The following is a 13,444-nucleotide window of genomic DNA, read 5'->3' as shown; positions in this document are numbered from 1 at the left end:
AGTCGGAAAAACAACGTAACCAGGGGGGCGGTGCCTGTTATTCCGAGGTGGCATGAACGCGGCATTTATCAGCAGACATGTGTATGTAAACTCGTGGAAAAGAAATGGCAGGGTGTTCAACGCATCCCCAGTTCAGTTTAAATAAACATGTTGTCACGTTTTGTCGGGGCTGAACGTAGCCCTGGTGAGGTGATCTGTTGCTAACGGATCACAGGTGTAATGGGGTGTGGGCAACAAATGGAAGAGAATTGTTTGGTGTGGATAGAAGGAAAATGTTTTTGGAGGTAAACAAAAGAGTTATGAAAGATCCTGGCTGCCTACAAGGATGAATGGAAAATACATTTAGCTCTTTTTTATGTTGGTACCTAATCCACGTGAAGAAAAAAATAATTCTGTGAAACGTTAACAATTAAGCAGTGGATTTGAGATCAGTTCTAGGCCGGACTACTAGTACCCAGTTCTATTGCCGGTGATATTGATCACTATTGTTATTTTGCACTGCATTGCTGCTCCTGATTTATGTTTTTGCACGTTGAAGGGAGAACATACTCCATTTGTGTTGTTTGGACATTTCGGTTGGACTTTGCGGGTTTTATAACAACTTTTTTGAGTTTGGCTATCCTTGTGAACATACCTGAGGCCTGTACTACGAAGCAAGATCAACATGCCCTGGATCTCTTTCAGTTATCCAGCTTCACCTAACCTAACAACCGCAGTCCCGCATAAGCTGTATCACGACGCTGGTTATCAACTAGTTCAGTCAACTCAAGGTTAAAAGAGGCGGTGTTTGCACACCACGACCAATCGCAAACATCTACCAGAGCTGCATGTTATATATATAAGAAGAGCAAATTATAATTCTACATAAATATGAAGAACACAGACTCGGTTTTACAGGGAAAACGCAATACAGTCGCTGCTTCCTAAAACAGGAAGGAAAGCTGGCAAAAAAAATAGCAGACGCTGTAGATGTTTAAATCACTACTCCAATATCACTTCCCCATCAGTCAGGAACAAGATCTGGCCATAATTACACTTGTGCTTTCCATAAACTGTCGTTGCTTTAGCCTATTATTTCAGTTGCAACCCTGGCAGTGGGAAGCGATCGTGAGAGCAAATAAAAAAATATAAAAACATAATTCAAACCGATGTATGCATTGGCGACACACGGCTCAAGAAGCCGATATGTAATTCCCTCCCATTAAAATATATATATTTCATAAAAATACCCATCGGGGAATGTTAACGGGGTTGTTGGTCTCTAAATGTTTTAACTTTTATGAGCGCACCCCTCTCTCCCCTTCTCTCTCTCCCTCTCTCTCTCTGCACACCGAGCTCCACCTGATCTTCTATTAGAACGGTGACGCCGTTATCAATCGAGTATTGATTGTTCAGTAGGTGGTGCTTTTACACCAGTTGATCTCTGATCTCCAACTTAATCTGCTCCCGACCAGGTTAGGCGTTCAGCATGAGTTACCATGGCGATTGAACCCGATAACAAGTGATCCACCTTCATGATACAGAAAATCCTGGGTTGAACCTGAAGTTAGCTCGCTAACGCCAAATCCTGCATTGTAGTATAGGCCTCTGGTGGGGGGTAACTAGGCTAGGCTTACAATTTAAGCTGATTGTTATAGAGTTTTTGACTAATGTCTTTATTTTTCAAATGCTGAACAGTGGAGGATGTGCAAGCTCTCTTTTCACGCAGAAAGCAACGGTCAATGTACTCATATAATCACCATATTTTAGAACTGAAAGAATAAGCCAATCCAACATCTAAGTAATTTTCAAGCAAAAATTACAAAATCGAACTGGTCTCAACGTAAGGATTTGCTCCTTCTCCTTGTTCATACATGAAAGTAAACAGAGTGTCTTTGAGGTTATGTGAGGTTCTTGAGAAAGCATCATTCAGATCAGACTCACTGATTTAAATAATAGTTATGTTACCTACAATATTTTGCATCAGGCAGGATGTGACCTGTGTAGGAAGTGGTGTTTTATAGTGTTGTTGCAGTCCCTACTGGTCACCAACAGAGGCTGACAAAGATCACATATTGTTATTATTAATACTCATAAAGCAAAGCAAAAGAAATCCAAAGTATTTGACGATTTTCCAAGTGTAAGGCAGACATGTGCTTGAAAAAGCCACAGAAGAGATTGAGACACAGTCAAGCGTTCATGCCTGCAGAACAAGTCGGTCGAAACGACTTTTACAGCAGCCACAACACCTGTCTGTGTCATTAAGCTTGCCGGTCCGTCTTAGATCACGGTATGGACGAAACCCTTCACCCTCAGGCATCATGTCTGGTATTCCCTATGGGAACAGGCTGTTACCAACACCAACTTGCATAACCCTCACACTCTGACTCAGCTTTCTGTCACTGGTTGATCTAAATGTAATTCTATTTCCAATTTCAGAAAAACAAATCTTGACACAGGTTTATAGCCAATCTGCAACCTACTACAAAGGTACAATAACCATGCATTTGATATTGCAATATGTTCAGTATTTTAAAGTGATGAATCTGATGCCAAGCCATATTGAAATAAGAGTATTTAACCTCCATACTTTCTAAATACAGACCGACTTGCATCTGTAGCAACCTGTCAAGTATTGAAAGTTGTCATTGAATGTTTGATCACATTATCAGTCTTCTTTGTCTATTCTTTCAAATATCTCCTGATGTAAATACAAATCTTGAAATCTCTGAATATTTTTTAGAGCATTAAACAATATTAAACTTCAAAAGTCTGGCTTGTATGAAATAAAAAAAAAAGTTATTGTAGAAAGTTTACATTCAGCATTCAGTCTATTCTTAATGCTGATGCAAAAAACTTTGTCATCTGTTCAATACCTGAGATCATATCTGGATTGATATGAAACTTTTGAAGAATATCCAGCTTCTGTCACAATTTGCCCCATGCATTAGAAAGCATAACACTTTCAGCCTCAATCTGACTTTGCATGCCAAGTAAGACTTCAAATAACAATCCCCCAACTCTGAGATTTAGATATAACACATACACAGCTAAATTTATTCAGCTTATTTACACTGCATAGAAGACTAGTTTCACCAGCTGTCTCACATCTATGTTTGGCACAAAAAAAGTCTGGCACGTCGTCTGCAGCAGTCTGAGCGCTCAGTCAAGCTGACAAGGAGATAGCAAGGAAACGAATATATATTCGAAAAAGACAATTTCTCACACTTCATATTTTAAAATTAGAAACAGTCATGACAATACATCATACACCTCAATAATCAATCAAACTAATTATATCCATTTTGCACAACAAGTCTCATAACGCAGTCACCATGACTATTATTATGCTGGATCATCCTCATGTGATGGGAAGAGGAAGTAGGATACCTTCAATCGAAACAACTTTTCAGACAACTTCACATATTCCAAAGGAAATGGTGTGACATGAAATAAACTGTGGTTATCCACTTATACTGAGACTGCCACTGCTGCTCTACCAGCAACAACACAACACAGCTCAGATTCAGCCCTTGTATGTGTAACAGTATAATGACATTTCACTAATGAAGAAATTAGTTTAAAAAATGCAGAACTGGGTTAAAGGTTAGGGCTGTGCATGATGACAGTTATTTTTCTCCCCAAACTGGTGTTTTGGCTGAATTAAGAGAAAAGGAGATAAACTCCAATGTCCAGAGGGGGAAAGAAATAACAGGAGTCTACCAAACGTCTGCAATAAGAGCTCTGTCTAAACACAGTGGTGTACTGTCCTCTGTATGTCTCACCCTGACAATGAAGCCATGTATTACTACCGCCGAACAACATAACGGAGACGTGTAGACACAAAATACAAATAATGAGACACCCATTCTGTTAATAGATGTATTGTCATCATCATCATCATCATCATCATCATAGGGGCAAAGTGGTAAGTTTCACAACTTCCCAGTTGGATCACAGCTAAAAAAAAGTGTTGCATAATGTATTCAAAATCACACAAAAAAGGGAGTCTTGTTTTTTGTCATAACTAAAAATAAACCTGGTTTTGTTTGTTTTGTTAGCCAATAACTCAAAATATCCTGTTGTATATCTATATTAAGCACACCTTTTTTTTTAAACTGAAGTCCAAATGCTTCCATTAAATGATGACATTACTGCAGGTCTCTGTCAGAAGAGCACTGAATGAGTTCATACTCTTTTCCTTAAAGGAATAGTTTAACATTTTTGGAAATACTACTTGCCGGGAGTTAGATAAAAAGATTGCTACCACACATGTCTGTCCATCCAATATGAAGCTCCAGTTGGTTAGCTGAGCTTAGTATAAATACTGGAAACAGAGGGAAACAGCTAGCCTCCTTCTGACACCTCCTAAAGCTAATTAATTACCATATTAGATCTTGTTTGTTTAATTCGTACAAAAACGGAAGTGCAAAAATTACAAGTGGTAGTTTTTATTAGAGACTTGTCATCACTGTGAGGTGCTGGAAGGCTGATTTTGTTACCTTTTGTACATAGCCATGCTAGCTGTTTCCCAGTTTCCAGTCTTTATGCTAAGCTAAGCTAATTGTCTCCTAGATCCAGATTCAACAGACAGACACAGGACTGGTATCAATCTTCTTGTCTAACCCTCTGGAAGAAAGCAAATAAGCATTATCCAAAACGTCAAACTGTTCCTTCAATCAATTCCTAAGATCCATGGACCGATTGTTAGTTGTTTGACTGCAAAAATAGCCTCTGAATATGACATCAAACAGACACATCGGACTTACTTTGTAGTATTTCCAGAAAAAGGATGAAAGGTCAAATCAGACCATAGACCTGACTCAGCTCAATGTTGACTGTTTGGAGAGGCCTGAAAATAGCTTTTTGATGTGTTTGTGTTCATGTCCTGAGACACTATAGGAGCTATTAATGTTTGCAACATTTTTTCTATGAACGTGGTTTATTTTGTCAGGATTTAGATCACTTTATCCAAAGATAACATGCAGAATTAATTTGTCTGCTCTTGATTTAAATACACAAGCACTGTAGTCAAAGTAGTTTAAATTAATTTCAATGACAAATATTTAAATATATTTAAAACTCAGATTAAATTAAACAACTAACATCTTAACAAATTGTGTGTGTGTGTGTGTGTGTGTGTGTGTGTGTGTGTGTGTGTGTGTGTATGAACAGTATGTGTGTTTGTGTGTGAGAAAGAGGTAGATGCGTAAACGAGAGAGGGAGAGCAAGTCCGTTTAGGGTTGTGCATGCCCTTTAACATATTTACAGTTAAAGAGCTCATATTATGCTTTTTGGGATGTCATAGGTTTACAAAGTGAAAAAGCCCAAAATCCACCCCCAAAGGTCCACCCTTACCTAGCTACTGCACATGTGCGACTCCCAACAAAGATGGAACAGAAGTGTGATGCCTCACTCTGTAGATAAAACAGAGAGCTCAACACACAGGGTGAAAAGAGGAGCTGCAGTAATGTGTAATACAACAAAAATATGGTGTTTTTTGAAAATTAAACCATGTAAACCTATTCTGCTATAACCTCCAAATATAATTATGAACCTGAAGATGAGCATAATATGAGCACTTTAACTTATTCTCGTGCATTTATCTGAATTCAATTTGATAAACTTTAAACAGCATTTTTAATATTTAAGTAACATTTTATACTTAAATAATCCTTAAATGTTTTAGGTGTTATAAATCTGCTGTTCTTGTACCACATTAGGGGGCACATTTCAACTGCCTCATTCTATTTTATTAAATTGTTAAGAAATTATTGTAACATTGCGAAGGAATGATATTGAAATTTTAATTTAAGGTTAAAACTTTTTAAAACACTAAGGCCTTGCACTATACTGATTTAGCCTAGCCTAGCTAAATAAGCTATCTTAATAAAGTTGTGGATAAATTACCTACACTTTTAAAAAATACAAACAATAAACACATACAAATAGTTCTAAATAGTAACTAAGTTTATATAACCATTTGAACCAGTAACTTAACTAGTTATATTTGAAAAGATTGGCCAAAAATTGAGAGGCTTGTAATAGGAGTCAAATGGTGTAACCGGTTACACCATTTGACATTTCAATGTAAAACAAATTTGTCATGCTTTATAATGGACACATATATCAGCATATGGCCTTGGTGTAAATAATCAAACAACATTTTTACACTAAATACAAATTTGTATTTAAAAAAATAAATTTGTTTTACCAGGGTCATACCATTTGACATGTTAACCAAATAACTAAACTTAACCTAAAAATGTCTTATTAACTTATATTTATCAGAGAGTTATTAACCTTGTGATGCAGGAGTTATGCTGATCAGGGGTCATTTTCTCTGATGTGATTTCCTGTCATGTGGTCTTCTTGCTGATTTTAACAAAATGGCACCTTAAATGGTGGTTACACCACCTGACATTTCAGGAAGCTAGCATGACTGACAGTATTCCCTTAATTATTAAAATAAATATAAGCATAATTTTAAAATATATTGTAAATATGCATAATAACCTTTAATTTAGGTTAATGCCCAAGTAGTTTATGGGATCTTTTATTAAGAAATTTGCTCTTTTTAAGCAAGCTAAAACTTTTGGTACAAAGTTTTGACAGTTAACCACTTATACATTTTTGCCATTGTCCTCCAATTATTCTCTTAAAATTGATTAAAACCAAACTTAAAATGTGGCTTCTAAAAAAGTATGTAATGATGTAATTTGTTCGTCTATTTTTTAAATTTAATGTACTTAAATTTAATTTAACCTCATAGAACCAAAAAAATGGGCGTCACATCATTGACCCGCCAACACTTTATTCAAAAGCAGATTTTGTGTCTTTACACTACTAATTAGAACCAGCTTTCAACTAGTGTAGGCCTATATCATCTGTAAACATTTTGCAGTGTATGACAAGCATCACCACAAGAAGCTTCTGTATCATTTTCACTGTAGATGGATTTTAGGCATTGGACCAGAACGTACTTAACTAAAACAGGAACACAATATAATATTGACTAACACAATATAACACTGACTAATCAAACCAGTCATTGTTATCCTGCAGACTGCATTTTCCATGCACATTGTCATGCAGAGATATTCAGCGTATAAAATATATTTAAGGAGAATCCAAACACCAACCCACCCATCAGCTTTAGCAGCACATCAACCATCAAAAATGGCTGAGCAGCATCTCATCTAAGTGACCTGTCTTCTCCTCTATAAGCTAATATTTGAAGTTGATGTTGACAAGACAACACCCAAGTGTTGCATAACTTGACGCCAGCAGGATAACCATAAGGAGACTGTATGGGAGACAAGTTGGATCCAGTCCGGAGCTCAGCGCCCGGGACAAGCTCAAATATACTCAGTGGAGAAGCCTCCTGAAACATGCACGGACCCCACACAACAACTCCGAAAGTCTGCAGCCTAATTATCACCTAAACACCAAAACCGCTCCAGCATGGGAAATAACTGTCTACAGCTAAAGAACTGACCTGTTTTTCAAGGGTTGACTCTTCAATTCGTAATACGTTTTAGGTTCCTCTTTGAACTCCTCTCCAACCTCGAAGTCGGGAACTATTCCCGATTCAGACTGCATACTTGCAGATGTCAACTTTTGGAAACGGGAAACCCCTAAAAGAAACCCAAACGGACGATATTCTGTGCCGCCGTACTTCGCTCAGTGCCAGCCGCTGTCAACGCAAGCCACCTCTGTCCACGACCCGGAGCTCTGTAGTCCCCCACAGCAGCTAGCATAGCGCTACTAACGCGCTAGACGCGACAAACGAAATACGAGTACCAGGATGCACCTCGGCTGTCAATGTCAGCATGGTTTTCATTGGCTACAACATCTGAGGAGGATTTTACACAGCCCTTGTTTGCTCGCGCAGTGAGTTAATATCCTTCAATAATTGTTAATCAACGTGAACAGCTGGTTATCGTTGCAGTTTATTTTGAGTAAATGCAAACACTGATTTTGAGTTACACGAAGGTTGATAATCTAGCTGCGACCTGCAGCAGTGAGTGTTATGGTTTTATTACCTTTTAGAGACATAATAAACTTACATTACACCTGACTGTACTACATCAATAATGCCTATATCTTTAAAATATTATTAGACTGAAAACTTCTGAAAACAATTTGAATCAAGGTGACTTATTCTCCATTATGTGCACATTTCACAAAAATGGATGGAAAGCAGTTATTGTTGCACGAGAGGACAAAATCAATAAATGGTAATTTATTATAATCATCATGATGTTCAAGGGATCAAACTCTCAGCCACATGCTTGTGTACAGTTCAATCATAAAAATTGATTTTATTTAGAATATATAGCTGTTTTACTTAATCATCTAGGCTACATCTTGCATTTTTTCTCTCATCCTCTTAGCAGTTCAATCATACAGGTATTTCACCCAAATCAAAACAAACCTGGAGACTCTGTCGACCCTCATGTGTCACTCCGTTTCCTGTGCAGACAGACTGACCTGACTTTGCTGCTCGTCTCTTCATCGGCTGCTCGTCTCTTCATCGGCTGCTCGCTCTTCTCCCTGCTCACCAAGTTTGGTCCTCTCGGTGCTTTCCTATCTACCACATGGTGGCAGTATATAGCTAGAGACGCCAGTGTTGTAGACCCACTGGGGGGGGACTTTCTATTACAAAATGGAAATCCAAGTTCAATATTTGCATTCGCCTTAGTCTGCTGAACTGGTTTGAGTCTGCATTTCACTAATGCAAATATATTATGCAAATGTGATTCTGCTGGAAAGCACAGACTTAAAAAAGAAAGCCTTACATGGCATGATGATAATTGAAGGCAGACATAACTTGAATAGGAGACAGAATTTGCCAGCATTTACAAGACATTTTCTCAGACATATAAAAAGCAGACTGAGTTACAGTCAGAACATCGGAGAGACATGATGCCGGACCTGCAGGGCTTCACACTCAGTCAAAGAGGAGAGAAAGAGCCAGACACACAATAGACTAGACAACACATATTATTCTGGGTGTTGTTGTGGGGTGAATAGCGGCACTGATTACCCAGGGCCTCCAGCTGAGGGAGGGCCCCACAGTTTGAAGACTACAATACCCTTTGTAATTCCTCAAGTGGATATCGTGTATAAATATTTGATACTTCAGTTCAACATTTTCTGTCTTTGATGCATGATTTGGTTGAAACCTTTAAGAATATCCTGACTCTCCTTTCAACCCCAATACAATGGGCTCTTTTGACCCAGTGTTTGTGTTATTGTCTAACTGTTGGGTTATACCCAAAATAAAATATGGTTGCAACTGTTATGATCTACTCTAGCTCTTTTTTAAACTTTTTGTTACAGATTGCATTTTTGAATATCATGTGCACAATGTTTTATACAACTAAACAATAAATCAGTTTTAAGTTAAAACTAGAGCTTGTTGTGTCAAACACCGGCAACAATGATATAAAAAAAAATACAGACTAACTTTTTTACCCATGAAGTCAAGTTAACCCAGTAGTGTATTGGTGCTATAATGACCTACATTTGATTAAATTACAGCATGAACAAACCTGTCCTATAAACATTTTCTGGACAGAGGGCTACTCCATTAAGATGTAAAATCAGGGCAAACCACAGAAATTCAACAGGTTACATAATGTGATAATTGATCAGTTCTCTTACAATATGTGCAATAATGTCCAGCCTCCCCCTCTGCTTCCACATCCAGCATTCTGCCATTATACAGTAAGTGTATGAAGGCTGCACACAAATGCAGTGGTGGAGACGGACTGCGAATGTCCAGCAACATACAAGAGATAACTGCACACAAGACTAATGCATCATCGTTTACACAGTGTTGTGCAGATTTAATAAGCAGTGGCAGCCAGTGCAAACACTGTTGGCTAATAATTAGACATAGTCTCGCATTGCCAGACCTATCTCCACAGCGTTAGACAGAGCATGACCTGAAATGTGAGCCGACAATAACAGAGAAAGGTGTCAACAGACACTCTTTACCATTTTGCTTTCATGGGAGACAGCCCTCAACCAATCATCAGCGACTTGCAGCCATTTGCCAAAGAGCACTTCCTGTATGTTGCAATCAGATCAAGACCCTGAAATATGAGCCAAAAGTGTCAAGGAGATCCAGGACATTAGTAAAGTTTCACGTTGACTGTCGTCTACTGATCAGTTTGTCCTGGAAGGAACACTGACAAATGGTCGAGGAGCAGACTCTATGGCCAGTAAATAGATGATAAATTAATTACCATTACATAAAATGAATTGGTCCATACATACATAATATGAATACTGCAGTGTTGCACTTACTTCTTAGGTTTGGTTTTCTTGGGAAAGTTGAAATATATATATATATATATATATATATATATATATATATATATATATATATATATATATATATATATATATATATATATAAAAAATACATTGTAATTACTTGTGCAAGCTAAAACGATAATGATGTTTGTGTATTGTTAGAGGAAAGTTAAACCTGAAATTCCTATGTACTTCTTACAAATCTCAGTTGTAATAGCAACATTTCCAGACACAATTCTGGTGGGTATCATTGCCCAATGGAGGCTCTTTGTTGCTTTTTCAAAATGTTGATCCCATGTGTTGCACCAAATGCATGCTCTTGGGGGAATTGTTGGTTCTTTGTAAATTTATAGTGTGGTCTAGACCTACTCTATCTGTACAGTGTCCTGAGATAACTTCTCTTGTGATTTAACACTATAAATAACATTGAATTTAATTGAATGTGTCACACCGTGTTTGCTTTTCCATGTTTCCAGAACTTTATGTTTCCATTAATTGCAAGTGGTTTTAGAATTACTACATTGGCAGCACTCTTACTCAAAGTATTTATGTGACCACAGATCGTTATTTGTAGTTGTTGTTGTTCAGCTCCTTTAGTTTCTATTGTTGTTGCTGGTGTGGCTGCGTTTGCAAAAAGTATTTGCCAAGCAAAATTTGACTTTGTTTAAATAGTTGCTAAAAATTAATTGCAGACACTATTGCAATATTGCATGAAAATACATACATATCTCCAACTGCATAGTAATCTTGCATACCGTTATGAAGTTTTTACAAAAAATGCAAAATGATGAAGAATGATGATTAGTTACATACAAACTTGCAACATGTCATGAATGTTTGCAACAATATCCTGCAGATTGAAAATAAAGTGCTATGCAAATGAAAAGCAACCTACAGTGTGAAATATTGACATTCTGACATTAAACGTGTATTGTAAGATGTACAGTAAATGTTTACATTGTTGGATCTGGTAAGAGTTTTACATGCCAGTTATAGGATGTGTTTCCTGAATGTATTAAAAGTGATAGAATTAAATTCCTAATGAGAGTAACGAGGATAATGAGAAGATTTTCCTGTAGGGAGGAAACTCACTGGACAGATGGTTTTGGGGGATCTTAATGAGATACTTAGTCATGTCAGAAGGGGGGAAGCCTCTCTCTGCTGTAGACTGTACGGACATATAGTAGCAATACAGTTTCAAAATGTATCAGTTATTTTAATTGCAAAATTATATTTGTCAGTGTATTGATGATATTCTATCTCAACATTTATTTGTGTAACAGAATAACATGTTGTGTTTGGGGACTTTAACAAGGCAGCTGTGCTGGCTTCTTTTGAAAATTACCACCGCAGTAAATAGTAAAGACCGTAATGAATATTTCAGTGGCACCGTCACTCCTGAGCTGAAGTGAATACCACATGTGGAACACACACCAAATCTGGTTCAACTGTGTTGTGTCTTTTGAATTGCACGTGTCAGTGATGTTAACTGAAGTGCTTAGTGATATAAACTTAATAATTGACTTGGTAGCATAATAACAACCAACAGCCAGAATTGGCTCATGTACATTTTCTTCTGTAATTAGTGCTAAATGTGGACTTTGACCCACATTTCAATGTAGGTCAACGTAGGTTAAAGATGTAAAGTCCATTTTAAATATGGTTTTTGGCCATTAAATATGCTGAAAACAAAGTCAGGGCCATTCATCAAAGCATTTCATTTGTCATTCAGTGTCAGTGTTCAGCAATCTCAAGTCATTTCTTGCAGCTGGTGTTGATGGTCATACTCATTGTGATAAAATTATGTTTGAACTGTCAATGGTTATACCATTTCCTGTATTTTGTCCATTGTGTCACGTGTAAAATCCTCCTCAGCATGTTTTTTTATCACGTAGATCCTGTTTTACTGTCCCGGCTCAATGTAACTAAGGGGAAATAAACCTTTGTGCAAATACAGTGCATCCGAGCAGACTAAAACATACGTAAAAAAAAACCTGTTAGCTGGATTGTCAGGAATCCTCTTTTGTTATATTATCCAAAACAAACGAACGTCAAAATAAATATTTGAAAGAAAAGTGTTAAAATATTACAGGGATACAGTAAACGTATTAAGGTATATTATTTTCTGGGGCTACCTAATGTGACTGAGTGGTCACATATTGGTACATCAACCAAAGACTAATGAAATGAAAAACATGTAACAAAAGTAACAAATTTGCGTTTAGGGGAACATAAAACTATATCACACTGTAAGTACTTTTTAAATTACTCAGTACACATTAAATAATTACAGGGTACAAATAGCTGTGTCATGAAGAGGAGACAAACAGGTGTGGCACATAAACTCAGCTAATAAACTTTAACTTTTTAAACTTTAAAATATATTTTACTTTAACAATGATGTAATTTACATTCCAGTATTTATTCATTTTTTCAAACATAAACTTAACATCTAAAAGTAGAATTGACCATGCAATTTCCCAAAGCCATTTTGTAAAACACATTTGTTTTTGACAGGAACAGTGCTCAGTAGACAACAGCAGAGTTAGCTCAACAGGCTAATTTACATCTGTTGTCCCTGGCCAGTTTTAAAATGGTAACCTAAAATGTTGTAAAAAGAGATGTAATTCACTTCAATATCAACACTTTTGCTCCGTTGTTCCTTGTGACCCAATAGTTATGATGTACTTCTGTACCATGTAATTGATAAAAAGGTAGACTCAGTAATTAAAAAAAAGACCCCCCCTTACACAAAGTTTTTACCCCTTTAGATTCCCAGCCTTTCTTTCCTTATAGGGCCTACTACATAGACTTAAGTATTGTGATACCCTGTATAAATAATTAGGCTACAATGTAATTTGTGGCCTGTAATCTAAAGTGTTACCAAATGTATTGCTATTTTTTCTGGTTTACTATCATGCTGTTTGGTTTTGATATCATTTTATTAGATTGGTTGATTGCATTGTAATACTTTGTTTATTAGGCTATACAGTATAGCCTATTAACATGTTGAATATGGAACCTAGGAAGTATTGTTGTCATGGAAACAACTAATGAGCGTCCCAATAAACCGATGTTATATGACACAATAAGGACTCCAGAAATTAACTATTGAGTACAATGGACACAGCCTACTGTG

The 13,444-nt window shown here is 36.9% G+C and overlaps 1 protein-coding gene across 2 annotated transcripts in view; it reads right to left on the bottom strand.

Moving 5' to 3' along the window:
* Window positions 1-7,963, bottom strand: part of LOC114558092 (microphthalmia-associated transcription factor) — a 38,714-nt gene extending 30,751 nt beyond the window's left edge. For both annotated transcript variants that reach the window (XM_028581829.1, XM_028581830.1), the window contains exon 1: window positions 7,478-7,963. In XM_028581829.1, coding sequence (XP_028437630.1) covers window positions 7,478-7,581 — 104 coding nt within the window. In that variant the 5' untranslated portion in view covers window positions 7,582-7,963. The remainder of the gene's footprint in view (window positions 1-7,477) is intronic.
* Window positions 7,964-13,444: the final 5,481 nt, after the last annotated feature.

This window comes from Perca flavescens, chromosome 7 (genome assembly GCF_004354835.1).
Source record: "Perca flavescens isolate YP-PL-M2 chromosome 7, PFLA_1.0, whole genome shotgun sequence".
Taxonomy (NCBI): domain Eukaryota; kingdom Metazoa; phylum Chordata; class Actinopteri; order Perciformes; family Percidae; genus Perca; species Perca flavescens.
This window is presented reverse-complemented; position numbering and strand designations above follow the sequence as displayed.